This window comes from Neovison vison, chromosome 8, assembly GCF_020171115.1.
Source record: "Neovison vison isolate M4711 chromosome 8, ASM_NN_V1, whole genome shotgun sequence".
Classification (NCBI taxonomy): Eukaryota; Metazoa; Chordata; class Mammalia; order Carnivora; family Mustelidae; genus Neogale; species Neogale vison.
Genome location: NC_058098.1, coordinates 57,141,182 through 57,166,999, shown reverse-complemented (window position 1 = coordinate 57,166,999; position 25,818 = coordinate 57,141,182). Strand labels below are relative to the sequence as shown.

Sequence of the window (25,818 nt, the reverse complement as noted above, 5' to 3'; positions counted from 1 at the left end):
GGTATTACACTGAAGCTGATGACTCATGGAGAGAAGCTACGCTAGCATGAAGGCCTAACAGAGCTCACTGGTGGATGTCTGTTTTCTTTATTGGTAGTTCAGAATTGTGCTGATTACAGTGGACTCTCAGGACTATACAAGCAGTAAATAGCAGCCAGCTACGCTTTACACCATGGTTTCACACAAAGCAGATATCAGAGTGCCTAATTTTCTATTTTAAAAAATTCCTAAGGGTATACGGCAGAAGAATGCTGGAAAAAAATCACTGTGGGAAGGGATATGCATAAATAAAGAAGTATTTCTTACATCAAAAAAGTCCCAAGAATCACAAAATCTGCAGAAGCTTGGTTAATCAAATACTGCAGTACTGATTTAATCAGTATAAAATTGAAAGAGCTTTAGATCTGTAATAAAAATCCAAATTTGGGTTAGGGCAAACTTTAAAACAGCAGCTGGTAGAGAAGGGTTGGGAAAGGAAGGGGCAGGTGAACAGGCACATTGGAACTGTGGGGACATGTAATTGACCACTGTCAAACCAGTGTAAGTTTCTTGGTTTCTCATGGAAAACATTTTATACACCTATTTTTTTCCTTCCATGCTTAAGTTCATCAGTGTCCAGATACATCCGTTCCATTTTTGTCTGTTTTTTCTTGGTGATTTTACAACATAATATTGCATTTATTCCAATTCCTGCCCCATGTGGAAAAATTAGATGATTTCAAATACTTTCTTCAGCTCCACAATAAGCTGCCAATCACTCTTCTGCATCTCATCTCTGAACCAGTCTTTGAGGGCATCGATGGACTGCCGGCTGATCTGCAAGCCCGAGGCACAAACAAGGTCAACAACTGTGTAACAACCATATGCTCCCGCCCCCCAAAATGTGGCCCATGCCTATCACTGGCTACTGCTCATTAAAAAGAAACCTTAGCCAAAATAAAAGTGCAGTGCTTGTCTGCCTTTTAGAGGAGCAGATTCTCTGCAAGTCTGTCGGGCACTCTCTGAAGAGGCCCCTTCCTCAACAAAGACAAGGCCACATCATGGACCTGCCCTAACGAAGAATCCAGTCCTCTCAGACTGTGTACGTTCAAACTTCCAGTCCTCAGTGCTACTGCGTAAAGGTAACCACAGAAGAACTGAACTCCCACTTTCTTAAAATGAGCCACTTTAAGGACACACTTACCTTACTGACAAGAATGTCTGTGGCTTCAAAATGTCTTCCATACATTTTGGGTGATTCACCAGGGATAGGTTCTATTTTGACACAGACTTCTTGTCCTTTTTTTGCAACATCCACTTGTTTATGGTTTATTTCAATACTTGTTACTATTCCAATGTCAACAAACTGTAAAATAAGAACTGTAGTGTAAGCAGAGGAATCTGGCCAGTTACAGGCACTGCAACTGGACAGCTGAAATAAAAACTGGAGCAAGAGGGCCAATCGAAAAGCCTTGGCTCTGTGCCCCTTCCTGAGCACTCATCACAGTGTAATTTCCTCACTGGAACGGTAGGGAATGACCCCACCACATCCCCTCTGCCTGTCACAAGATGGCTTGTGAAGGAGGTCACTTGTATGCTAGACAACTTGAAAAGTACCCTGTCAACTTGCTATTTCTGCTGTACCCTTTCACATAGCAGGTGCCATAGTGAAGGAGAGGCAAGCACAAACCATTTCAATCGGAAATGAGCTTGGAGTGGTCAGAATACGTCAGGGTGGCAGCCAGAGACACATGATGTGGGGGCCTGTAGGCTGAGGTTAGAGGATAAAAGCTGTGAGCAGCCTCAGCTCAGTTACAGTGCAGGAGAAAACCACTCCACTGCCTGCCTTGTCAAGAGATAGAGGAGAGTAACAGTGAAAATGAGGAGTGCTTGGTGTGGCCAAAGCCACAGAGGAGATAACCGCTGCAAGCAAATGTCCTACCACAGTCCACTGAAATGTTATAAAAGCAACAAGTCCTAGTGCTCAGATGACTTCTAAGTGCCACTTCCCATTAAAGGAACCAGGTCTGGGGCAGGTAAAGTGCTAGATGAGCCCAGAGCATCTTCCTGCACTAGAAGAAAGAAAATGCTCCAAGTGTTGGAAGTAACCAGCTCGAATGGGCTCCCACTGACCAGAAAGGATAATGGTAATGGATTAAAAACATCACATTTTTTTTTAAAAAGCCAGTGTACATGAGTTACTTCCTGAAAAGTTTAGGGGGAAGGAAAATTCTTTGCAAAAGTATTTGGGGGCGGGGCTGGATCACAATGTTACCAACATTTGTGTAATTTCCTTACAGGCAAGGATTACCAATTACTAAGCTTATCAGGATAAAGGTTGTTGAAGCAGGATATTCACAGGTACTCAAAGTGCCCCAGGGATTACTTAGTAATTATAAAGGGAGAAAGATGTGTTTCTAACAGCAATGCTGAGCTAACAGCACTCCCCCCCCCCAGTAAACAAAGATGGCATCGCCACAGTAAGAAAGTCTGTGTGATGGGGCTGGATGGAGACAGGCAGAAGCACCTGTGCATACACTATCCGTTTCAACCACTGTAACTTCTGTCTAGCGAGGAGGAACCAATCAGACAAATTCAAGTTGAGAAATAATCTGCAAAACAACTGGACTCCAGAGAGGATGGGGGAGGGGCTGGTCCTACGGAGTCCAAACCCCTAATAACCAAAAGCAGTGCACCTTGAAGGAATCCTGGACCAGGTCAGCAGATGGCATTATGAAAGATACTTGGGACAGTTGGAGAAGTGTAGAATGAGAACTATAAATTACAGAACATTACTGAGTTAGTGTTAATTTTTCTTAGGAATATGGGTGTCCATTATTCTATTCTTTGAACTTCTCCCCAGGCTTGAAACTTCAAAAAACCTTTAAAAGGGTACTATTTCACAGTACCTTGCACCTTTATTTGCTGGTGCTAAGAATCAACACTGGCACTTCTCACTGAGGTATAATCATAGAAGGTGACAAGTTCTGCTTGTCGTCACCACTCCTGGACTCCCCATTTTATTCCTTTAAGAGACCACACTTGTTTTGAAAGTACAACCAAAACTTACATTTTTGCTAGGGACGCACATGGGTGTCCCCTGTTTCACCTGACCTGCTTCCACAGTCACTCCCATCACTATTGGGTCTCGAGAATTAAAAATATACTGGGGGAGGATTTTCATCTTGCAGGGAAATACTGCTATGTGCCTAAAAGGAAAAAAAGAAAACCCAAAAATTTTGAAGCTGACAAAACCACTTGAACATGAAAAAAGCAAATACAAGTGAGTATGAGGCTGCTTCTGTTGGCTGAAAGCAGCACTTTCCAGGCAGTGCCGGAAGAGCAGGATGGATGCTGTGGACAGCCCTCCATGGTGCCTGCCCTGGTCCAGGCCACCCGCCTGAGTGCTTCTTCCCCTCACCATCCTCTTCCCCTCCCTCCATCCATGCTGTTGCTTCCCAAGTCTTAAACTGTATCACAAGAACACTGACCCCTGCCCCTAAATTTAGATGGAGCTTAGAATGTTGACCGGACCCACGGTCAGGCACACAGGCAGCCTACTCTGGGGACCCACTGGCATCAAACCACAGCCACCTTCTCCATATCATGTCCCCAAATGAGGTGATCCAAAAGGCTACTACCTTCCCTGCCTATCAAGCATGTGTTTAAAGTGTTCCCACTGTGTCTAGCAGTCTTCTTCAGCCCCATCTTTATACTTTCAGTTTCATGATTTCAAGTAAGCATATCCCCATCTAAATGCTACTACTCACCTGGCAATTCTACTTCAAATGTGCATCCCAATTTGAGCCATCGCTGTCTATGGACTTAGGCATGAGCCTCCCTCATGTCTTGCCTTGAACACTGGGAGCCTGGCAAGACTACTCGCTGCCTCCCTGAGATCCCCACCGTGTCCTCCAGAGTCCTGCCAACTTCTCTGACCCCATCTTCTAACTGCTCTCTGTCAGATTGAACACGGCCGCCTCCCAGTGTGCCCTTCTGCCTGGACAGCTCCCCATGGGTCTGGGCGGCTCACTTTAGTCCCTCCAGATCAGACAGGAGATATATGGAGCTGAGCTGCTGCCCCGGCCACCCTGCTTGTCACGGCTCTCCTCCTGATCTAGGCCTTCCCTGCTCTGCAGCTCTGACCCGACTTCCCATGCATTCACTGCTTGTCTCGCCTGAACTGCGAGAGGACCTGGTCAGAGTCGGTGCTGACTCGTCTAGCACCTGCAGCGATGCCATGTACACGGAACAAGCTGCGAGGTGAGCTGCAGGAGCAAGCTTTCTTACCATGGAATACCTTGCCTCATTTCAGTCCCTCACCATGTACATTCCCATTTTGTTCCTTCCCATGTAATCCCAGATCAGAAACTCTAACAAGAGGATTTTAGCAACCACTTGCCAGTTAATGAGACCCAGGCCTGCCAATTTGAAAATTAAAAACTGTAAGGCTACAGAGGATTAGTTTACATACTGCTGCAATGGCTCAGATGGGCACAATGTATAGTTTTTAATATGTTTCTTCTGGATGAGCCAATGCCATTCTACTGTCCACACACCTTTCTGGCACAAGTATCCCCCACGTGGCCAAAGTTCACCTGATGCCACCTTGCTTTTACAACAGACCTATATTAGTACCTGCTTTCCCTAACCAAAAGAGGAGGATTTTTACTCTTATGAAAAGCAAAAAGCCAAAATGTTCGGCGTTTGTTTTGCAGTGACCCATTAAGAAGCAGTGGGCACCGCAGACTGTGGCCCTGCCAAGCTTCTTTCCAGGGACCACACAGAGCATCTCACCGCCAGAGCGGTGAGCTGCTGTCTGTGTTCACACCTGGGAGTGCTCAAAAAATTTTCCATGCAAATTAATGGTAATTGCTTCTTCACATTTTGGCTTACAGAAGGTTTCACAGGAAAGCTTTACTTTCAGGATAACAGGAGAAACCTGTTATTTGGTAATTCTCAACCAACTTCGTTACCAAAGACCCAAAGTAAAATCACCAACTTACTTAAATTCTTCTTGTTTCTGTTTCTTGTAGTCTTGTCTATATTTCGTAAAGGCATCAAATAAATGATAAATAATTTCTGCACTAAAAATTCTAACTCCTAAACTATCGGCCATTTCTTGTGCATCCCGTTCAATTCTCACATCAAAGGCCAAAATTACTGCGTACCTGAAAGGTTCAAACACAATAGGGATCACTCGGTGAAACACAGAGTAGGTCATGAAGGACAAGTAATATGAAAGCCTAAATAGCAAAAGAAAAATTACTTACTGGGGATCATGTTCCAGCATCACCGAAGCCTTCATAACATCCTTTTTATGGACTGGACCAATGTTAATTCCTGCATACTGCAGAAAAGGAGTTTCTGAGCTTAAGTGCCTGGGTGTCAGGTAAAAGAAACAGCACCACAAACCATGACTATCATGGACTCCTGTGGAGTTGGGAAGGATTACTTACGGGCACTTCTGATGTTTTTAGAAATTCAAGTAGAGCTTCCAAAGATCCCAGTGTAGATGCCTGGACATAGACTCCTTTTTCTTCCAACTTGATAGCATTTAGTGTCTGCTTTAACTCATGGATCAACTCATCCTTGAAAAGAAATTAAATTTGACAAGGTTGTAAATACATTTCTATCAGCAATGGCCTAGAATTAAACTGTCTTTCCCTTTTTAATTAAGCATTCACATGGAAATACGAAATCAAGGCTAAAAACGTAAGGCGTAGCAGAACCTGTGCTGGAAAGGAGGAGGAGATTCAGGGCCATCACTGTCTTAATTACAATGCGCAAATCTAGTTAACCTCAGCTATACTTGGCAAATAAGGTAGATGGGTGAGCAGAACAAAACGAGAACAATCTTTCAACATTAAAAGGACTACATCCATGTAATGTGTCACGGTAGCCCACAGGGTCTGCTTGAGTGCCTTCAATGAAATGCCCTAACCTTGGAGTCCTTTTCCTCTGCCACTGCTGCTCCTTTACAGATGAAGAGATTTCCCCCGGGGACACGTAGGACAGCTGTATCCTGGCCATGAAGGATGCAGCAGTCCCTGCCATAGTTGGGACTGGCCAAAGAGGGATGCCTACCCTCTTCTCACTGGCCCTCACGTGGCCAATCCCCTGATGGCTGTGATCTGGTTCTGTCTGAGCAGTAACGGTAGTCCCAGCATTCACTATGAGCCAACGTGCTGGGGAGAGTGCCGTCTTCTCTTTGGCAAATGATCTGTAAACTGGACTCCAGTGGGCATGTGCTCCCACAGACAGGCACACAAGCTTTAAAAGTCTCCTACTTCCTTATAAGATTTTCTTGGGTTCTGTCTGTGTATTTGGATATCTGAAAACTTTAACACCAATTTCTGGGCTTTTGATTCATTTTATATTAAATAAAATATGTATTTTAGAATTCTAGTGTTTATAAACATTATTTATGCTAATTCAGAATACTGTGCAAACTGAAGAATTCTAAAAGCATGAACTATTTGCTATGAGCCACCAGGTAAGACAGAGGTGCCTACCTCATTCATCGCTACCAATGTGTGCCCTGCTGACAGAGCAGCAGGACTCACACAGCTTTGGAGGAAAAAAAATGTTTTTAAGTAACTTACTTTAAGAACTGGGATTTCATCTTCTTTATAAGCCACCAGGAGGGGTAAACCAGCCAATGTCTTCTCTAGGTCTTTTCCAAGAATCTTTACCCCTTGAGCTGCTTCTACTTCTTTATGCTTTTCATACTGGTTCTGTAGACATTAAAACATTTGTTACCATATTTATTTGAAAAGTGGTTAGGAGTAGGAGATGATAAGACAAACAGTACTTTCAGGACTGTGTGGCAGGAAAATTTTTCTTCAAATAGACACAAAAAGCAATAAGCACAAAAGATCGATAAATTCGACATTAAAATTAAACTCTTGTTTCTTAAGATACCATAGAAAAGTTAAAAAGGTCACAGAGAGACAGGAGGAGAAGATGCTGTGATGCATGTAAGCCACCAAAAGACCAGTCTCCTGACTATACAGACCACTCCCCTGACTGTAATAGACAATGCTGGAGCATAGGGACATTTCACAAAGGAGTGAACTTCAATGGCTAACAAAGAAACAAAATAATGGCCAACCACTTTTCAATCAGGCAAGTACCAAATGAAAGAACAATGAGCTACCAGATGGCAAAATTTAAAAATCTGACTCCATCAAAGAGCTGACAGACATGAAGTAATGAAAACTCTAATATACTGCAGTTGAAAGTAACTTGTTAAGACTATGAACAACAGTGTGCCCTTATCCAGTAAAACTGGGGCTCACAACTCACTCCTATGCATATACACAGCAGAAACTTGCACAACTGCACTAAGAGATAGCACAAGAATGTTCAAAGCAACAACACTGTTGTTAAGAGCAAAAATTTAAAAGCTGGAGATACACTATGCTTGCCATCAACAGGAGAACAGATAAATCAACCATGACATATTTATGCAGTAGAATACCACCCAACAAAAAGGAACTACAGCTATATGCAACATGGGTAAATCTTAAGTGTGTTTTGTTTTGTTTTGACCTAAAAGAAGCCAGATACAATGGAAATGAGAATGATTCCACTTATATGAAGTCCATACATACTTTTTTTAAGCACACACTCAGGCATTAAAACTGTTTTTTAAAAAGGATATTAGTTACAATCCTAAAAATGGAAGCACAATTAACTTTTAGGAAGGTGTGGGGGGTGGCAAATATCCGTGAGAGGCACACAGTCTTCCAAGGTGTCAACAATATTCTAGTCTTCATCTGTTTGTCTGCTTCCTAAAAATCTGCTAGACTTTTCCTCTATGTTTTGTATAGTTTTCTGCATTTGCTTTATTTCATAATAAAAAATGTTTAAAAAAAAACTAGCAATATAGAACCAAAACAATATACTTCCATTCTCATGGAAAGCTTAGATGATGAGGAGCGAGGGTGTGTTAAACCAAGCAGCTCTCAAAGTGAAGAAGTGACCTCAACAGAACTCATACACATTGTAAATGTCCCCATATGTCAACACTTACCACCTAGGCTTACCTTCACCCGTAATTCCTTCATTGGAGGGGGTAAAAGAAGGCCTCGAATCTGAGTTACAATGGGCCCTTCTACTCCAGGAACAATAATTGTATCTCCTTCTTTCAAACGCCCATTGATCAATATCACATCTATCGTGGTGCCCATTCCTGGGAGAGCCTTAACCTGAGAGACACAAGTGTAAAGGGAGTGAGACAGATGCTACACTATGTTGACTGAATCAGAGAGAAGACATCCCCTCCCAAAATTCATTGTTAAAGGCAAAACAGAAAATAAATTCAAAAGCTAATCATTACCTCCATAACCTGTGCTCTTAGCTCCTCACAGTGTGCAAGTCTCTTGCTCAACATAGTCTGAGTTAACTCGACAAGAAGATAGATCAGACTTCCCATGCCATCACCAGTATGTGCAGAGGTAGGTACCAAGGACACAAAAGTACGGGGATCCTTATTCTCATAAAACAAAGCTGCATTCAAACCCTAGAGACATAAAAAGCAAAATCATTCCAAAAGGCCAAATCGTGGAAGTATCTAGGACAGCATGACTGATTAGACAACAGATAAGCAAATGGCTAGGACTTTCTGAAACTCCTCAAAAATACTCAAGAGATCATGCATATCCTGTATATTAGTTATATCACAGGAAAGTAGTTTCTTACCAAGTCAAATTCTTTTTTTTTAGATTTACTTATTTATTTTAGTGGGGGAGGGGCAGATGGAGAGAGAACCTCAAGGAGACTCCCCACTGAGCACAGAGCCTGACAAAAGGCTTGATCTCACAACCCTGAGATCATGACCTGAGCTGAAAACAAGAGTCAGACACAAGCAACTGAGCTACCCAGACGCGCCTCCAAATCAACTTTATTTTAAAAATTTAAGCGTTCAGAATACGAAGACAGATGTTTGAAATATTACTTAATTTAAAAATAAAACCAGGGATAAAGGAAAAGAGTGGAGAACACTACTTGCCATAAATAAGAGAATAGAACCAGCAATGATGAACTGCTGGCTTTATTATAAGGATGGGAGAACAAAGGGAAAAAATATTCTTTTATATAAATTCTTCATTAATAAGGCAAGTTTTCTTACCTGCTGTGCAAATTCCACAATAATTGCCTTTGCTCGCTCCTCAAATTCATCTTTTGTATTCTTTTTCTGCTTCTTTAAAGTAGCAGCCACATCAGAGTCAGGGCTCTTTTTCCAATCATACAACCTATCAATCTGGACAAAAATTTTTTGTAAGAAACATCTTTAAAGCATTCAGAATACTATGGAATTTAATTAAGGTTAAAGCTCCTAACTTAAAAAAAAAAAAAAAAAAGCTCCTAACTAAAATTTCCTAATGTATATTATATACATTCAGGAGACTGAATTACTCAAATATTTTATTATACCAAAAAGCCTGTATAACCCACTTAACTGCATCCCCTCTTAAATTAAAAACTTCTGAAGTAACATCAGCCTCCACACCACCTCAGGAAAGGCTGCCATTTGTTTGCAAAACATGAGATCTTAGAATTATCTTAGGACTATTAGTGGATTCTGTTGGAATTCCAAAATGGTTCTATTTAGTAGTCAGAAATAAGAATTACAGCAAGTATTATTACCAGGGAAATTATACACCAAAAAAAAAAAAAAAAAAAAAAAAAATCAAAAATCAAAAAAATCCACATCCTATCTCAGAGAACAGCCCATTTTAATTGTTTCATGGCTAAAATTAGATTTGCTGTGTTAAATAAATCATGTATTTTCCTTCACTTTTCGAAGTGTGACAAATGGGTATAGTGAAGAAATAATATTTAATAGTAAGAACAAAAAAGCAAAATCTGTTTCCTCAATCTAGGTTACAATATAAAGATGCTGCCTGAATCTGATTCTAAAAAGGAGAAAAATTAGTTAGCAGAAACAGACCCAGACATGACAAAGATGTTATAATTAGCATGAGGTCCTTAAAATAGTTATTATAAATATATGTGACCTTATTTTTATTTTTTTAATAAAGATTTAATTTTTTATTTGACAGACAGCGATCACAAGTAGGCAGAGAGCAGGCAGAGAGAGAGGAGGAAGCAGGCTCCCCGCCGAGCAGAGAGCCTGATGCGGGGCTCGATCCCAGGACCCTGGGATCATGACCTGAGCCTAAGGCAGAGGCTTTAACCCACTGAGCCACCCAGGCGCTCCAATATATGTGACTTTAAAGGAAAAACATGAAACTTGTAGAACTAAAAAAACATAGAATATGAAAGAAAAATTCACTAGATAAGCTTAACAGCAAATTACATTATTACAAAAGACTGGAAGCCTTGTCAATGTAGCAATAAAAACAATTCCAAAGAAAGCATACAAAAAAAAAGTATCTGAATAACCAAAAAACTTTTTAAACTGATGAATATATAAATTCAAACATCTAAGAAAATCAAACCAAAGTAGGATAAACCAAAACTATCACATAATCTCAATGATGAACCTTAAAAGTTCCAATCAAAGAAAAAGGAAGACTCATTGCACACAGGGAAACAAAGGACAGCTAGAGATAAAAGCCATAAGCAATGATGATGAAGGAAAACAATTTTTTAAAAAGATTTTATTTATTCTAGAGATAGCAAGTGAACACAAGTGGGGGTAGAAGCAGAGGAAAAGGGACAAGCAGTCTTCAGCGCTGAGCACAGAGCTGGACTCAGGCCTCAATCCAACAACCCTGAAAGCACAACCTGAGCTGGAATCAAGAGTGAGACACTTAACCAACAGAGCCATCTAGGCGCCCCTAAGCAGGGCTTTTAACACTGTGCTAAACGGGGGTGTATTGATGACTCAGTTGTTAAGTGTATGCCTTTGGCTCGGATCATGAGTTCAAGTCCTCCATCAGGCTCCCTGCTAAGGTGGGAAGCCTGCTTCTCCCTATCTCATTCTTCCTGCTTGTGTTCTTTCTCTCACAGTCTCCCTCTCTCTCTAATAAATAAATAAAATCTTTAAAAACAAAAACAAAACAGTGTGCTGAATGCAACCTTAAATATTTCTATTATACAAGAAAAAAAAATCTGAAATCAACAATTAAAATTCCACCTCAAGTTAGAAAAAATAGACATGAAAACCAAAGCAGAAAGAAGGAAATGATGAAATTAACCCTGGAAATCAAAGAGCTCTAAGACAAAAAGTAGAGAATATCAATGAGACAGAGCTAGATCTCTACACTAAAAAGAAATGTAAAAAACCAAAATAACCTGTACCTGTTTAAAAGAAATTCTATGCAGATGTGGATTCTGATAAAGTTTACTAACTCTTACAGAAATACCATTTCTATACCAACTCTTTCAGAAAACAAAGGAAGATATACTTCTTAATTCATCTTACAAGGCAACATTACTCTGATAACAAAAGTAGACAAAAGATGTTACAGGAAAGGAAAACTATATAGCAAAATCACTCATGAACACAGACAAAAAAAATCATCAACAAAAACTTACCAAATCAAATCTGGCAATATATGAAAGAAAGAAAATACATCATAACCAAGTAGGGTCTATTCTAGTAATGCAAGGTTGGTTTAACATTTAAAAATTCAACAGTAATCAACAAATGGTGCTGGAACAACTGAACATTCACATGCAAAAAAGCTGAATCTAGACACAAAACAGGACCTCCACGTCATAAAAATTAACTCAGAATAATCATAGAACTAAATGTAACACATAAAACTCTTATATAAAAACACTTATATACACTTATATAAAAACACTTATATTAAAAACTTATAAAAACATATAAAAAACTTATAAAAAAACTTTTTATATAAAAAAACTTATATAAAAACACTTCTAGGGGCGCCTGGGTGGCTCAGTGGGTTAAGCCGCTGCCTTCGGCTCAGGTCATGATCCCAGGGTCCTGGGATCAGAGCCTGCTTCCTCCTCCCTCTCTCTCTGCCTGCCTCTCTGCCTACTTGTGATCTCTATCTGTCAAATAAAATAAATAAAATCTTTAAAAAAAAAAAAAAACAAAAAACACTTCTAGAAGAAAACAGAAAATGTGATGACCTTGGCTGTGGTGAGAACCGTTTAGATACCACATCAAAGACATGATCTATGAAAGAATCTGATAAGCTGAACTTCATTAAAATTAAAAACTTCTAAGAAATAGAGTGAGTCTAGAAAGTGAAAGAAGAAGAGAGACTGGGAGAAAACATATGCAAAAGACATCTGATAAAGAAATTATATTCAAAACATATTAAGAACTCTTAAAATACAAAAATAAGAAAACAAAGAACCCAATTTAAATGGGCCAATGAATTTGACACCTTAGAAATGGTAAATAAGCACATGAAAAGATGTTCCACATCTTAAAAGAGCACTTTTAAGGAAACACAAATTAAAACAATGAAAAGTGGGGCACCTGGGTGGCTCAAATGGTTAAGCATCTGCCTTCAGATCAGCTCATGATCCCAGGGTCCTGGGATCAAGCCCCATGTCAGGCTCTCTGCTCAGGAGAGAGTGTCTGCTTCTCCCTCTGTCCCACCCGTTGTGCACTCTATCTCTTGCTTGCTTTCGCTCTCTCAAATAAATAAAATTTAAAAAAAAAAATTATATGCCAAAACTTTGACAACTTAATTTGACAATTAAGAAATTAATAAATCAGGGATGCCCGGGTGGCTCAGTTCATTAAGCGGCTGCCTTCGGCTCAGGTCATGATCCCAGCGTCCTGGGATCGAGTCCCACATTGGGCTCCTTGTTCCGTAGGGAGCTTGCTTCTCCCTCTGCCACTCTGTCTGCCTGTCCTCTCTCTCTGACAAATAAATAAAATCTTTAAAAAAAAAAAAAAAAAGAAAAATTAATAAATCATTAGAAACATATATTCTTCTAAGAGCGAATCAGGAGGAAACAGAAAATCCAGAAAGACCAGTTGATTACTAGTAACAAAATTGAACCAATAATCAAAACAGTCCCATCAAACAAATGTCTAGGACTTTTGAAGCCAAATGGATTCACAGGTGAATTCTACCTAAATACTTGAAGAATAGTTTATACCTATTCTTCTCAAAGTATTCCAAAAAACAGAAGAGGAAGGAAGATTTCCGAATACATTCTATGATGCCAGTATTACCCAATTCCAAAACAAGACAAAGACACTACAAAAAAAGTAATCTGCAGGCCAATGTCTCTGATGAACACAAATGCAAAAATCCTCAACAAAACATTAGCAAACCAATTTCACCAATACACTGAAAACAATCATTCACCATGATCAAGTGGGATTTATTCCAGGGATGCAAAGATGGTTCAATATCCAGAATCAATCAAGCTGATACAATACCTTAACAAAATGAAGGACAAAAGTCATAAGATCATCTCAATAGATTCAGAACATGCATCTGACAGAAACCAATATCCATTCATGATAAAAACTCAACAAAGTGGGTTTAGAGGGAACATACATACCTCATGTAAAAAAGGTCATATATGACAAACCCACAGCTAACATCATTATTCAATGGTGAAAAACTGAGTTTTTCCTCTAAGACTGAACAGGGCAAGAATGTCCACTCTTGCCACTTTTATTCAATATAACATGGGAAGTCCCAGCAGTAGCAATCAGGCAAGACATAAAAGTCATCCAAATTGGTAAGGAAGCAGTAAAACCATCACTGTTAGTGCACAACAGGATAATATATATATATAGAAATCCCTAAAGACTTTACCCCAAAATTATTAAAAGGCATGTATTCAGTAAGTTGGAGGATACAAAATTAATATACAAAAATATTTTGCATTTCTATACACTAGTAAGTAAGAGAAAGGCAAGAAAACCATCCCATTTTCCAGTTCTACCAAAGAGAATAAAATACCTAGAAACAAATTTAATCCAAAAGGTGAAAAACCTGTATTCTGAAAACTCTAAAACAATGATAAATGGAAGATGACACAAACAAATGGAAAGAGGTAACACTCTCATGGACTGGAAGAATACTGTGAAGAAGTCCTTTCTACCCAAAGCAATTTACAGATTTAGTACAATCCCTACCAAAATACCAATAGCAATTTTCACAAAACTACAACAAATAATCCTAATATTTGTACAGGATCAGAAAAGACCCCAAATAGCTAAAACATTCTTGAGAAAAAGAACAAAGCTGGAATTACCACAATTCGAGATTTCAAGCTGTAATACAAAACTCTAGTAATGAGAACAGAGTGGTACTGGCACAAAAACAGACACAATTCAATGGAACAGAACAGAGAGGCCAGATATAAACCAACGCTTATACAGTCAATCTATTACAAATGTGAAAGAAATATACAATGGAGAAAACACAGTCTCTTCAATAAATGGTGCTGGGAAACATGGACAGCTACATGTTAAAGAATAAAACGAAACCACTTTCTAAAACCATACACAAAATAAACTCAAAATTCATTAAAGACTTAAATGTAAGCCCCAAGACCATAAAATTCCTAGAAGAGAACACAGGCAGTAATTTCTGACATTGGCTGTGGCAACAATTTCTTTGTAAGTGTCCTAAGGCAAGGGAAACAGAAATAAACTATTAGGACTACACCAAAATAAAAACCTTTTGTAAAGTGAGGGAAACCATCAACAAAACAAAAATGCAACCTACTGAATGAGAGAAGATATTTGCAAAGGATATATCCAATAAAGAGTTAATATCAAACATATAAAGAACATACAAGACACAACATGCCAAAACACAAATAATCCAAATAAAAGGGCAGAGAACCTAAATAGACATTTTTCCAAAGAAGACATACAGATGGCCAACAGACACATGAAAAGGTGCTCAATTTCACTAACCATCAGGGAAACAAAACACAATGAAATATCACCTTATGACAGAGTCAGAGTAGTTAGTATCAGAAAGACAATAAATAACAAGTGTTGCTGAGGATGTGTAGAAAAGGGAACCCTTACGTAAATATAAATTGGTACAACCAATCAATGTGGAAAACAGTATGGAGATTCCTCAAAAAACTAAAAATAGTAATACCATGATGATCCAGTAATCCCACTACTGGGTGTTTACCTAGAGGAAGCAAAAACACTAACTTAAAGAGACAGATGCACACCTATGTTTCCTGCTTCATTATTTAAATAGTCAAGATATGAAAGCAACGTAAGTGGTCACTGACAGTTAAATGGATAAAGATGTGGTATGTACACACACACACACACACACACACACTCACACTCTCTCTCTCTGGAGTATTAGTCATAAAAACTAATGAGATTAGGGTGCCTGGGTGGCTCAGTGGGTTAAGCCTCTGCCTTCGGCTCGGGTCATGGTCTCAGGGTCCTGGGATTGAGCCCCGCATCGGGCTCTCTGCTCGGCGGGGAGCCTGCTTCCTCCTCTCTCTCTGCCTGTCTCTGCCTACTTGCGATCTCTGTCAAATAAATAAATAAAAATCTTTAAAACAAAAACAAAAACAAAAAACCGAATGAGATCTTGTCATTTACAACATGGACAAACCCAGAGAATATTATGCAAAGTGAAGTAAGCCTGACAGAGACAAATACTATATGATTTCACTAGTCTGTGGAATCTAAAAAGAAAAAACCACAATAAAGCAAACACAAGCAAACAAGTAGAAACAAACCCATAAACAGAACAAAGTGGTGGTTATCAGAGGCAGGGAAGTGGCTAGGCGGGAGTTGGGGGGAATGGATGAAATGGGTGGAGTAGAATGTGTAGGATTCCAGTTATAGAATGTATAAATCACAAGAATACAAAGTACAGCATACTATAATAGCACTGTATAGTGACTGATGACAGATACATTTATTAGCACAATATAATGTATACAGTTCAATCACTATGATGTACAACTGAATCTAATCTAACATTGTGTCAACTGTACAGCATTATAAAAAAGAAATCAGGGGCGCCTGGGTGGCTCAGTGGGTTAAAGCCTCTGACTTTGGCTCAGGTCATGGTCCCAGAGTCCTGGGATCGAGCCCCGCATTGGGCTCCCTGCTCAGCGGGGAGCCTGCTTCCCTTCCTCTCACTCTGCCTGCCTCTCTGCCTACTTGTGATCTCTGTCAAATTATAAAATAAAATCTTAAAAAAATAAAAAATAAAAATCAATAAATTATAATCTTTTTAGCAACAGGTTTTGAACCAGATTTTTATGTGGTAAAAAAGTGAACCCTGATTCTTAACTTATACTATGCATAAAAATTAAATAAAAATACCACAGATCTAAATATTAACCATCTAGGAACACTGAAAATAACTTTCATAAATTTGGGGTGATTAAAGACTGCCAATAGAGAACATAAGAAACACAAAATGTTAGAAACAATTAACGTATACACTGGACTTCACCAAAATTAGAAATTTCTGCTCTTCAAAACACATCATTAAGAAAATGAAAAAGCAAGTCCTTGACTACAAGAACAAACCCGCAATAATACACTTAACTGACAAAGAACCTCAATCAACAATAAAGAATTCTTAAAATTCAATAGTTAAGACAATAACCCAATAAGAAATGAGCAAAGATTTTATAATAGTTACTTCACAAAGAGAGAGATGGCAAATAAACATATGAAAAAATTTTTGATGCCATTAGTCATCACAGAAATGCAAATTAAACCACAGTAATTGAGCATTACACACTTATTACATTATACAGTTATTGCAAAGTCTGTAGGTATAATGATCATTGGCAAGACTGCAGAATTGAAATCTTATAAAAATATGAAACTATACAACCTCTTTGGGAAAATGTCATTTTCTCTTTAAGTGGAACATATACACACAATGTGACCCAACAGTTTTCTTTCTATATATTTATTCAAAGTAAATCAAAATAAATTTCAAGTCAAAGATATATGGGCATGTTGACAGCTTTTGTTCAGTGTGTAAATGGATGAAGTGTGATACTAATCAGATAATGAAATATCACTCATCAATGAAAAGGAACAACCAATGGTATATGCAACAACATGGATAAAGGTAAAATAATAAGAGTAATGGAAAATGCCAGAGTCAAAATATTACACACTGTATAATTCCATTAATATGAAATTATAAAACAGACAAAACTAGTCTACAGTGATAGATCAGTGTTTGGGGTTGAAAAAGGGGGCAGGCTTACACAAAAGAACATGAGTGAGCATTCTGGGAATATGGAGATGGTAGCTGTTATATGTGTGTATAAATTTGTCAAAATACATTTAACTTAGCATGAGTACATACTGTTATATAAAAGTTATACTAGGATAAATCTGTTTAATCTGAAAAAATTAAGAAGCATGTTTCCACATTAATTATTCAGGGGAGCTTACCTTATTGAGTGCAACAATAAAGGGACATTTTTTGGATTTTAGAAGGTTAATAGATTCAATTGTCTGGGGCTCCAAACCATGCATAATATCAACGACTAAAATGGCAATATCACAAAGAGAACTTCCTCTGTTTCTCAGATTACTGTTGGAAAGAGGGAAAAAATGCATAAATAGAAAACTTGAAATTATTCCTTTAAAGAAATAAATGTTTCTTTGTAAAACCTAAATGAAAAAAACAAAATGAAGCACATGCATTAAAAATTTAAGTGCCATTAGCCCTTAATTTGCCAAATGCTTATCTGACACAGTGAACTGATATCAGCCGGAGTAAGTTAATTCCAGAAGTTACTCCAATATTTCTACAAATTGTATTGGCCAAGTTTTTTGCACTACAGAATATAGCCAAGAGGTGACAGATAAGTTCCACATATAATGGTTTCACAGGAGACAGACCAAGTATGTACAAGGATTAGGTTTTTAAAAGTAGAAAAGATCTCTATAAAAAACAAGTATCCAAGTAAATTACTACTTACTCAGTAAGGCACAGATAATGACTGGTAATTACAGGGACTACAGTTCTTAAAATACTACCCCAATGCTGATTAATCCGACTTTCTCACTCACTGAACCTTTAGATTTAATGGTCTAGCAGTTTGTTTGATGCCAAATAATGCAAGTTGTTCTTACCTGAAAGACTCATGCCCAGGAGTATCAATGATGAGCATTCCTGGAATTCGTACATTCTCTCTATCAAACTAGAAAAGGTGGGGAAAAGTAGAGAGCTTAAGGAAGCCAAAACATGAAAGTTCCTTTACAAAAATAATTATTCAGCCATGAAAACTTAAAAACATCACCACTTCCTTTTCTAAATAAATGGTTTTACAACAGTCAGTGAGTCAACCAGCAAAGCACAATAGTCAATATTTTCATTAATCAAAAGGAGTTTGCAGGAAGAAAAACGAAACGAGAAAATATTCTCTTTGTTCAGATCATAAAACCATAGTGTATTCTAATTTTGAGCAGATTATCAAAAGTAACAAATGACATTAGTCGTCTGAGAGTGATTATCTATAAAAAGGTAACATGCAAGAAGAGGTTCTGACTACTTAAAAAATGTATCTAGTCCAACTTTACAGGAATTCTAAACTTTAAAAAATATACCAAAGTAGTTTTAAAGAAAATTTACTACACCAATCTAAAATATTAAGACTGCCTTATTTAAGTATCATAAAACCTGACTTTCTGAACAAAAGTTCTTTAATAAATGGGAAAAAAATTAAAACATGCCTAATAGGGACATTCTCTTTTACCCTAAACCGTGACACTGACCAGTAACTCTCACACACAATTTTGTTTACTTGCTTATCTACTTTTTGTCAATCTTCAAGTGATTTTTCAAAATCTTATCTCCTGATCTAGGTCAAAGTGATTCAAATGTAAAACATCTCATATTTGTATTCTGGTGATCTTAAATCAACATTAACTTAGCACCATAATTATTTACACTTCAGTGTCTGGAATATAAACAATTATAATTGTCATATAAAAGCTATCCTGAGAACTTTAATACAGATCTAATAAAAATCGTGCTCTTTATTAACTGTGTTCTAACGTAACACCAGATTTCAAGTTCTGGCAACTGGTGGAATGAGCTGTTATAAAAATCCCCAATGACTAACACACAGAAATACCAGATAAATTATAACCAAGATAAATTTTAAACTATGAATTTGAAAAACTGTAATTCAAGAAAACTGTGCTAAAATAAAGATTTTAAATTATATACTGAAATGAAAGTGGAAAATTTCCATATAACTAGAAAACTGACCCAGAACAATCAACCCCAAGATGCAGGAAGGCCACATTACTTATAAAAGGATGAAAACCAGCTTATGATCAGACTTGAAAGGCAGTATTTTATGTGAGAAGAAATGAGAGTAACCTCTAAGATATTTAAGGAAAGAAAATGTGAACTGAGGAAGCCAACTAACTTTCCAGGGTGAAGGCCACAAAGTAGGTATGCAAGATTCAAAAACTCAAAGAATATTATTCCCCTTATTCCTTCCTTAGGAATGTACCAGAAAACAAGCTTCATAAAACACAGTATCTCAACCAAATCCCACCCTCCCTGTAACCTGGAGACAAACTCATAGACCTTTCCTATATACAGAACTAAGACCAAATAAAGAATAAAGGGAAATGCTAGCAGATAATAATTTATGCTGTGTGTGTCAGTTATCAGTTTTGTTACACCTTAGTTCCAAATTTACCTTTTTTACCTGTTCTGTGATAATGGAACTAGGGAATTTTTACGAGGCTCAGTTCCAAGATTAAAGCACAGTACATATAAGATGAGCCTAAAACTTTCTGCTATATCAGACACAAGGATGTAACCAAAGACTACTAAAACTAAATTAAAAAGATTCAGGAGTCAATCACTGGATGAAAACGAGACTCTCTCACAAGAATAAATGAATTAAAACACAGTAAATATTTTAATCTATGAGTTTATAGGAAACAAAACAAAACCGCTCTTTATAAACATGGATAAAGGGTTTAGAATAACAACATTTTGCAACCTCTAACACACTAAAAGGTAGAGATTACTTTAAAAGTTCTGCCTGAGTCGAAGAGTGTTTCAATTGAAAAGGGATCTAACAGAGGTCTTCTGAGGTAAGGGCCAAGGTTCTATCTCCTAACATATGTGACACAAGAGTGTTTGCTTTATAATGATTCACTAAGCTTTACCTTAACCTTATGTGATTTTATTTATTTTGAATAAATTGAGTATGTCCAAAGTAAAAAAATATTAGGGAGATAATGAAAATACAATCAATGTGACAGAAGGAGAAGAGGGTCAGTGAGTAAACAGTTTTTCAACATGGAAATCTATAGGAAAAGTGTTAAAACATGTAGGGGAACAATATACTCTAATTTCTAAATAGCAATTGCCTTTGGGAGCAAGAGGAAAGGAAATGAAAAATGAGGGCTCCTATAACATCTAGTGTTTTCTTTAAAAAAAAAAAAAGATCTTAAGTAAAACAGAACAAAGTGGCACAGTGTTAATTATGAATAATGAGCATATGAAACTTTATACTATTTTTTTCTGTATCTGAAATAATTTATACCTTAATTTTTGTTAGAGATTAAAACACACCAAATATACTGTACTTACATTTTTAATCATCTTAGTCTGTTCATTAATAGCTTCCAGAGGAACATTGGTGGCCCCAATTTGTTGCGTAATGCCACCTGCTTCACCATCTTGTACATGTGTGTGACGAAGCTGGGATGAGACAGCAGATTCAGATTTGTATTTTGAAATATAAAAAGAAGCAAAAGCAGTAAGAAAGTAGCAACCTATTTAATGTAACAGAACTGCCTATCTGTGCTATGGTTTTTATTAGCTTTTTATAAGGTATTATTCACTTACTTAAATAGTTATATCAAAACTAACAGTATTTTCTTACTTTATCTAGAATTTTTGTCTTCCCTGTGTCCACATGTCCAAGTACACAAATAACAGGAGCTCTCAGCTTCTCTGTATTTACATTTTTACTATGTTCGAGGCGCCGTTTCTAGAAATTTAAAAAAAAAAATCACAAAATTATTATTTCAAACCTTACCATATTGTTCTCTAAATTATGTTGCAAGAGAATGCCACAACCTTCATCCAAGTTCTTTGTTGATTTAACTATATGTAATTGCATTTTACCACATAACCTTTACAATCTAATTCCAATCATAGTACCTCTGGACAAAGAGAAACCTGTTAAAATGAATTTTAGGACAACGCTGTTAAATAGGAGTAAAAATAGCGTGAAGTTTCGGCTTCAACTTTTTGAACACTTTTGTACACTGCTTATTTAATAGAATATAAGAAAATGATCTTGTATTCCATTCAGGGCATATACAGTACATCCTCTAGCTTACGTGGGGTATTTGTATAAAAGGAGATATACTCTTGCAATCAAGCAATTTCATTAAAACTTCAAAACTACAAAATACTTTAACAACTTATTTTTAAACTTTATCTGGTGTACAAACACTATAATACTTTTCAGCTGAGAGATGGTTTACTTAATCCCCAGCCTAAGATGTCTAATGACATTTCCTACCTTCTTAAGATACCACTCATTAGGCATGAGAAGCATCTCCTTGCATCACAATACACTTCTCTTACAGCATTTACCTAGATACTTCAGCTTTCTAAGAACAAACAAAAGTACACATGCCAGCAGCTCTTAGAAATGCTAACATTTCAAGTATAGTAAAGCTGGCATTCAAATGAGATAAGACTTCCATCAAAATTCTGAAGTAATTTACAAAATATCTTCCATCTAAAAACCATTTTTGTAAAAAATTCTTTACTTTCATTTCTACCACTGGACACTGGATCTTTCTATAGAAAACAGAATGAAAAAACATTTTGGAGTGTTACAATTCAGATGTGAGTGTTTACTAACAAGGAGTAGTACACAAGAGCTTTATATTCTGTGACTCAAATGCAAACGTCATGACCTTAGTTAGATTTGATATGGTTGAAAATTGTCTTTTTCTCCCACACTTGTATCATTAAAATTTTCTGGAGGGCAATGCAGTAGACTTTAACTCAGAAATTCTACCTGTATTTGTCCTGAAACAATGACACAAGCATAGAGAAATATATGCATACAACAGTGTTTGTTCATTGAAGTATTATCTGTATTGGCAAAAATTAGTAACCACTTAGTCATCTGTAGCTGGGGATTTCGAATGAATATTTCCTCAGTCCCAGGGCTGAAAACTATCTGGTTGCATAGACTCGCTTAGAGATCCCTATCCACAATGGAGATCATTACCTAGGACGTCTGGTATGGATTTCAGAAAATTATATAATAGCAAAGTTTTGGCGCCTGGGTGGCTCAGTGGGTTAAGCCGCTGCCTTCGGCTCAGGTCATGATCTCAGGGTCCTGGGATCGAGTCCCACATCGGGCTCTCTGCTCAGCAGGGAGCCTGCTTCCTTCTCTCTCTCTCTCTCTGCCTACTTGTGATCTTTCTCTGTCAAATAAATAAATAAAATCTTAAAAAAAAATAATAGCAAGGTTTTGGAACCATGAAATTTGTTATGGACTTATCTCTCCCAAATTCATATACTGAATCCCTAACTCCCAATGGGACTGTTATTTGGAGATACAACCTTTTAAAAGGAGGTAATTAAAGTTAAATGGGTAGGGCCCTAATCCAAAAAGACAGATGCCCTTACATCAGGAGGAATAAGAAAAATCTTTCTCTGGGCAAGCACAGAGTAAAGGCCACATGAAGACTCAGTGAGAAGGCAGTCATCTGCAAACCAAGAAGAGAATTCTCACCAGGAAACAACCCTGCTGACGCTTTTATCTTGAACTTTTAGCCTCAAGAGCTATCAGAAAATAAATCTCTATTGTTTAAGGCACCCAGACAAGAAGACACAGAACCAAAAGACACCACTATTAACCATACGGAAAAAAAGGATTATAAAAGGATACCATAAACAACTGTATGTTCACAACTTAGATGAAACACAATAGTTAGAAAGACAAAAATTACAGAAAATGACTCAAGATGAAAAAGAAAATATGGCAAAGAGATAACAATATAACAAGAAATTGAACTAGAAATTTATAAGTCTTCGAAAGACAAAAGCTTTGTTAGTAAATTTTGCCAAACACTTAAAACAGGGAAACAGTAAAAAACAATCTTTCATAAACTCTTGCGGAAAAAAGGTAGAAGGAACACTTTGTGACTAATTCCAGGAAGCTAATTTTAAATGGACACCAAAGCCAGACAAATCCTAAGAGAAGAAAAGTTACTGATCAATATACCTCATGGGTATAGATCATAAAAACCTCAACAAAATATTACAAAGCAAATCTAGTAACATATAAAGAAGATTATACCAGGACCAAGTGGGATTTATTCTAGGAAGGCAAGGTTGGGCTTAACATCTGAATACCAATATAACACATCATATATTAGTATAAAAAAGAAAAAAGAATCTCTACACATAGAAAGGCACATTTCCATTCATGATAGGAACTCTGAACAAATCAGGAAAAGAAGGGAAGATCCTCAGACTAAAAAAGGGTACTACTATTAATACCATAATTAATGGTGAAAATCTGAATGCTATCCCCCTCAAAGGCTGAAAACAAGACAAGCATGTCTGCTCTTACCACTTCTACTCCGTAATGTACTGTTCTAACAGGGAAATCAGGCCAAAAAAAAAAAAAAAAAGGAAATAAGCAGCAATGAGACTGGAAAGAATTACAACTGTTTTTGATAGAGAACATGATACACTGATTATAGGAAATTCTAAGGAATCCATAAAAAATTATTAGAATAAAAATATTTCAATAAAGTTACAGGACATAAGCTCTATAAAACTCAGTTGTATTTCTTTATACTAGAAATGAAAAAAAATTTAAAGATTGTGAACCCATTTTCAACAGTATAAAAAACAATAAAATACCTAATAATAAATTTAACAAAAGAATTACGTATCTTAAACTGTGAAAACTATAAGACACTACTAGAAGAAACTGTAAAAGATCCAAATGAATGGAGAATCAGCCTATTTCCAGAGACTTCAAGAATCAATACTATTAAAATAGATAATTCTCCTTAAAACTGATCTATAGATTCAACATAATCTCCATCTAAATCTGAGCAAGCTTTTTGCAGAAACTTTCAAGACGACCATAATATTTATATGGAAAAGCAAATGACCTGGAAGAGCCAAAACAAACTTGAAAAGGAATAACAACATTGTAGGACTTCTATTTCCCTACCTCAAAACCTACTATTAAAGCTATAATAATCAAGACAGTGTGGTACTGGCATAAGAGCAGAAAATACAGATGACAAAACAGAACTGAAAGTCCAAAACTAAATAATCATATTTCTGAGAATGACTGTAACTGAAAACACAGATGTGAACACAAGTATTAGGATGTGGAAAAACTACCAGAACCCTCAACTGGTAGGAATCTATAATTGTACAGTCACTCTGGAAAATAGTTCAGCAGTTTCTGAAAAAGTTAAACACAAATTTACCATATGATCCAGCAATCTCACTCTTAGGAATATATCTTAAAAAAAAAATGAAAACACATTTCCATACAAAGGCTTATATGCAAATGTATATAGTAGTACCATCTGTAATAGCCCCAAACTGGAAACAACTCAAATGTTCTCTAGGGAATATATAACAAAATACAGTATACTTATACAACAATATCTGAATTTTGTTGTATAAGTATACTGTACAGAACTGTTGTAGAAGTATAAATTCTGATAAAGTCACCACACAAACAGACTAAGTAAAATAAGCTAAACATAAGAGACCAAGTATTATATGTTTGAAATTTACAGCAGTCCCCTCCTTATGCAGGGATGATAAATTCCAATCCCCTTAGTGGATGCCTGAAACCAATATTTATGCTTTCTCCTACACGTATCTAAGATACAGTTAAATTTAGGGGTGCCTGGGTGGTTCAGTCAGTTAAGTGTCCAACTCTTGATTTCAGCTCAGGTTATGATCTCAGGATTTTGAGAAGCCCTGCATCAGGCTCTGTGCTGGGCATGGAACCTGCTTTTTTTTTTTTCTTTTTAAAGATTTTATTTATTTATTTGACAGAGAGACACAGCGAGAGAGGGAACACAAGCAGGGGGAGTGGGAGAGGGAGAAACAGGCTTCCCACAGGGCAGGGAGCCAGATGCGGGGCTCGATCCTAGGACTCTGGGATCATGACCTGAGCCGAAGGCAGATGCTTAACAATTCAGCCACCCAGGCACCCCAAGCATGGAATGTTAAGACTATACTGCAAAAAAGTTGTGAATGTGATCTCAAAGTATCTTATTTTACTGTACTCACCCTTCTTTTTGTGATGATGTGAGATTATAAAATGCCTATGTAATGAGATGAAGTTCGGTGAATAGTGTACTGTTAGGCTACTACTGACCTTCTGACAATTCAAGAGAAGAAGGATCACCTGCTTCCAGACTGCAGTTGACTACAGGTAACTGAAACCATGGAAAGCAGAACTGTGGATGGTGGGACTAGGAGGATGGGGGGGACTGCTATATATGTGGGGCTAGAAATAGGGAATGTCTTCAAATTGTTACAAGAAATCTTTTTGGGGTGATGAAAATACTTTAAAGTTGAGTTGTGATGCACAACTCTACAAATTTACAAAATGTCTCTGGACTGGATCAGTTCTTTAGTATGTAACTCATATCCCAAAAAGCTACTTAAAAATTTGCTGGATGTAGAGGTCCAAAGCATACTGTTATGTGAAAGAAAAGGAATATACTGGGAAGCATGGGTGGCTCAGTCAGCTGAGCATCTGCCTTTAGCTCAGGTCATGATGCCATGATCCTGGGATCAAGTCCCACACTGGGCTCCTTACTCAACAGGGAGCTTGCTTCTCCCTCTACCTGCTGCTTCCCTTGCTTGTACTCTCCCCATCTCTATGACA

General features: G+C 37.3%; 1 protein-coding gene across 2 annotated transcripts in view; it reads right to left on the bottom strand.

Moving 5' to 3' along the window:
• Positions 1-344: 344 nt before the first annotated feature.
• The window catches only part of EIF5B (eukaryotic translation initiation factor 5B), an 81,072-nt gene continuing 55,598 nt past the window's right edge, over positions 345-25,818 (bottom strand). For both annotated transcript variants that reach the window (XM_044263665.1, XM_044263666.1), the window contains exons 11-24: positions 20,791-20,898; positions 20,496-20,606; positions 18,008-18,075; positions 17,321-17,462; positions 9,116-9,247; positions 8,324-8,506; positions 8,031-8,192; positions 6,585-6,716; positions 5,439-5,570; positions 5,253-5,329; positions 4,986-5,150; positions 3,050-3,188; positions 1,184-1,345; positions 345-816 (exon numbers count right to left, since the gene is read on the bottom strand). In XM_044263665.1, the coding sequence (XP_044119600.1) occupies positions 709-816; positions 1,184-1,345; positions 3,050-3,188; positions 4,986-5,150; positions 5,253-5,329; positions 5,439-5,570; positions 6,585-6,716; positions 8,031-8,192; positions 8,324-8,506; positions 9,116-9,247; positions 17,321-17,462; positions 18,008-18,075; positions 20,496-20,606; positions 20,791-20,898 (1,821 nt within the window). In that variant the 3' untranslated portion in view covers positions 345-708. The remainder of the gene's footprint in view (positions 817-1,183; positions 1,346-3,049; positions 3,189-4,985; positions 5,151-5,252; positions 5,330-5,438; positions 5,571-6,584; positions 6,717-8,030; positions 8,193-8,323; positions 8,507-9,115; positions 9,248-17,320; positions 17,463-18,007; positions 18,076-20,495; positions 20,607-20,790; positions 20,899-25,818) is intronic.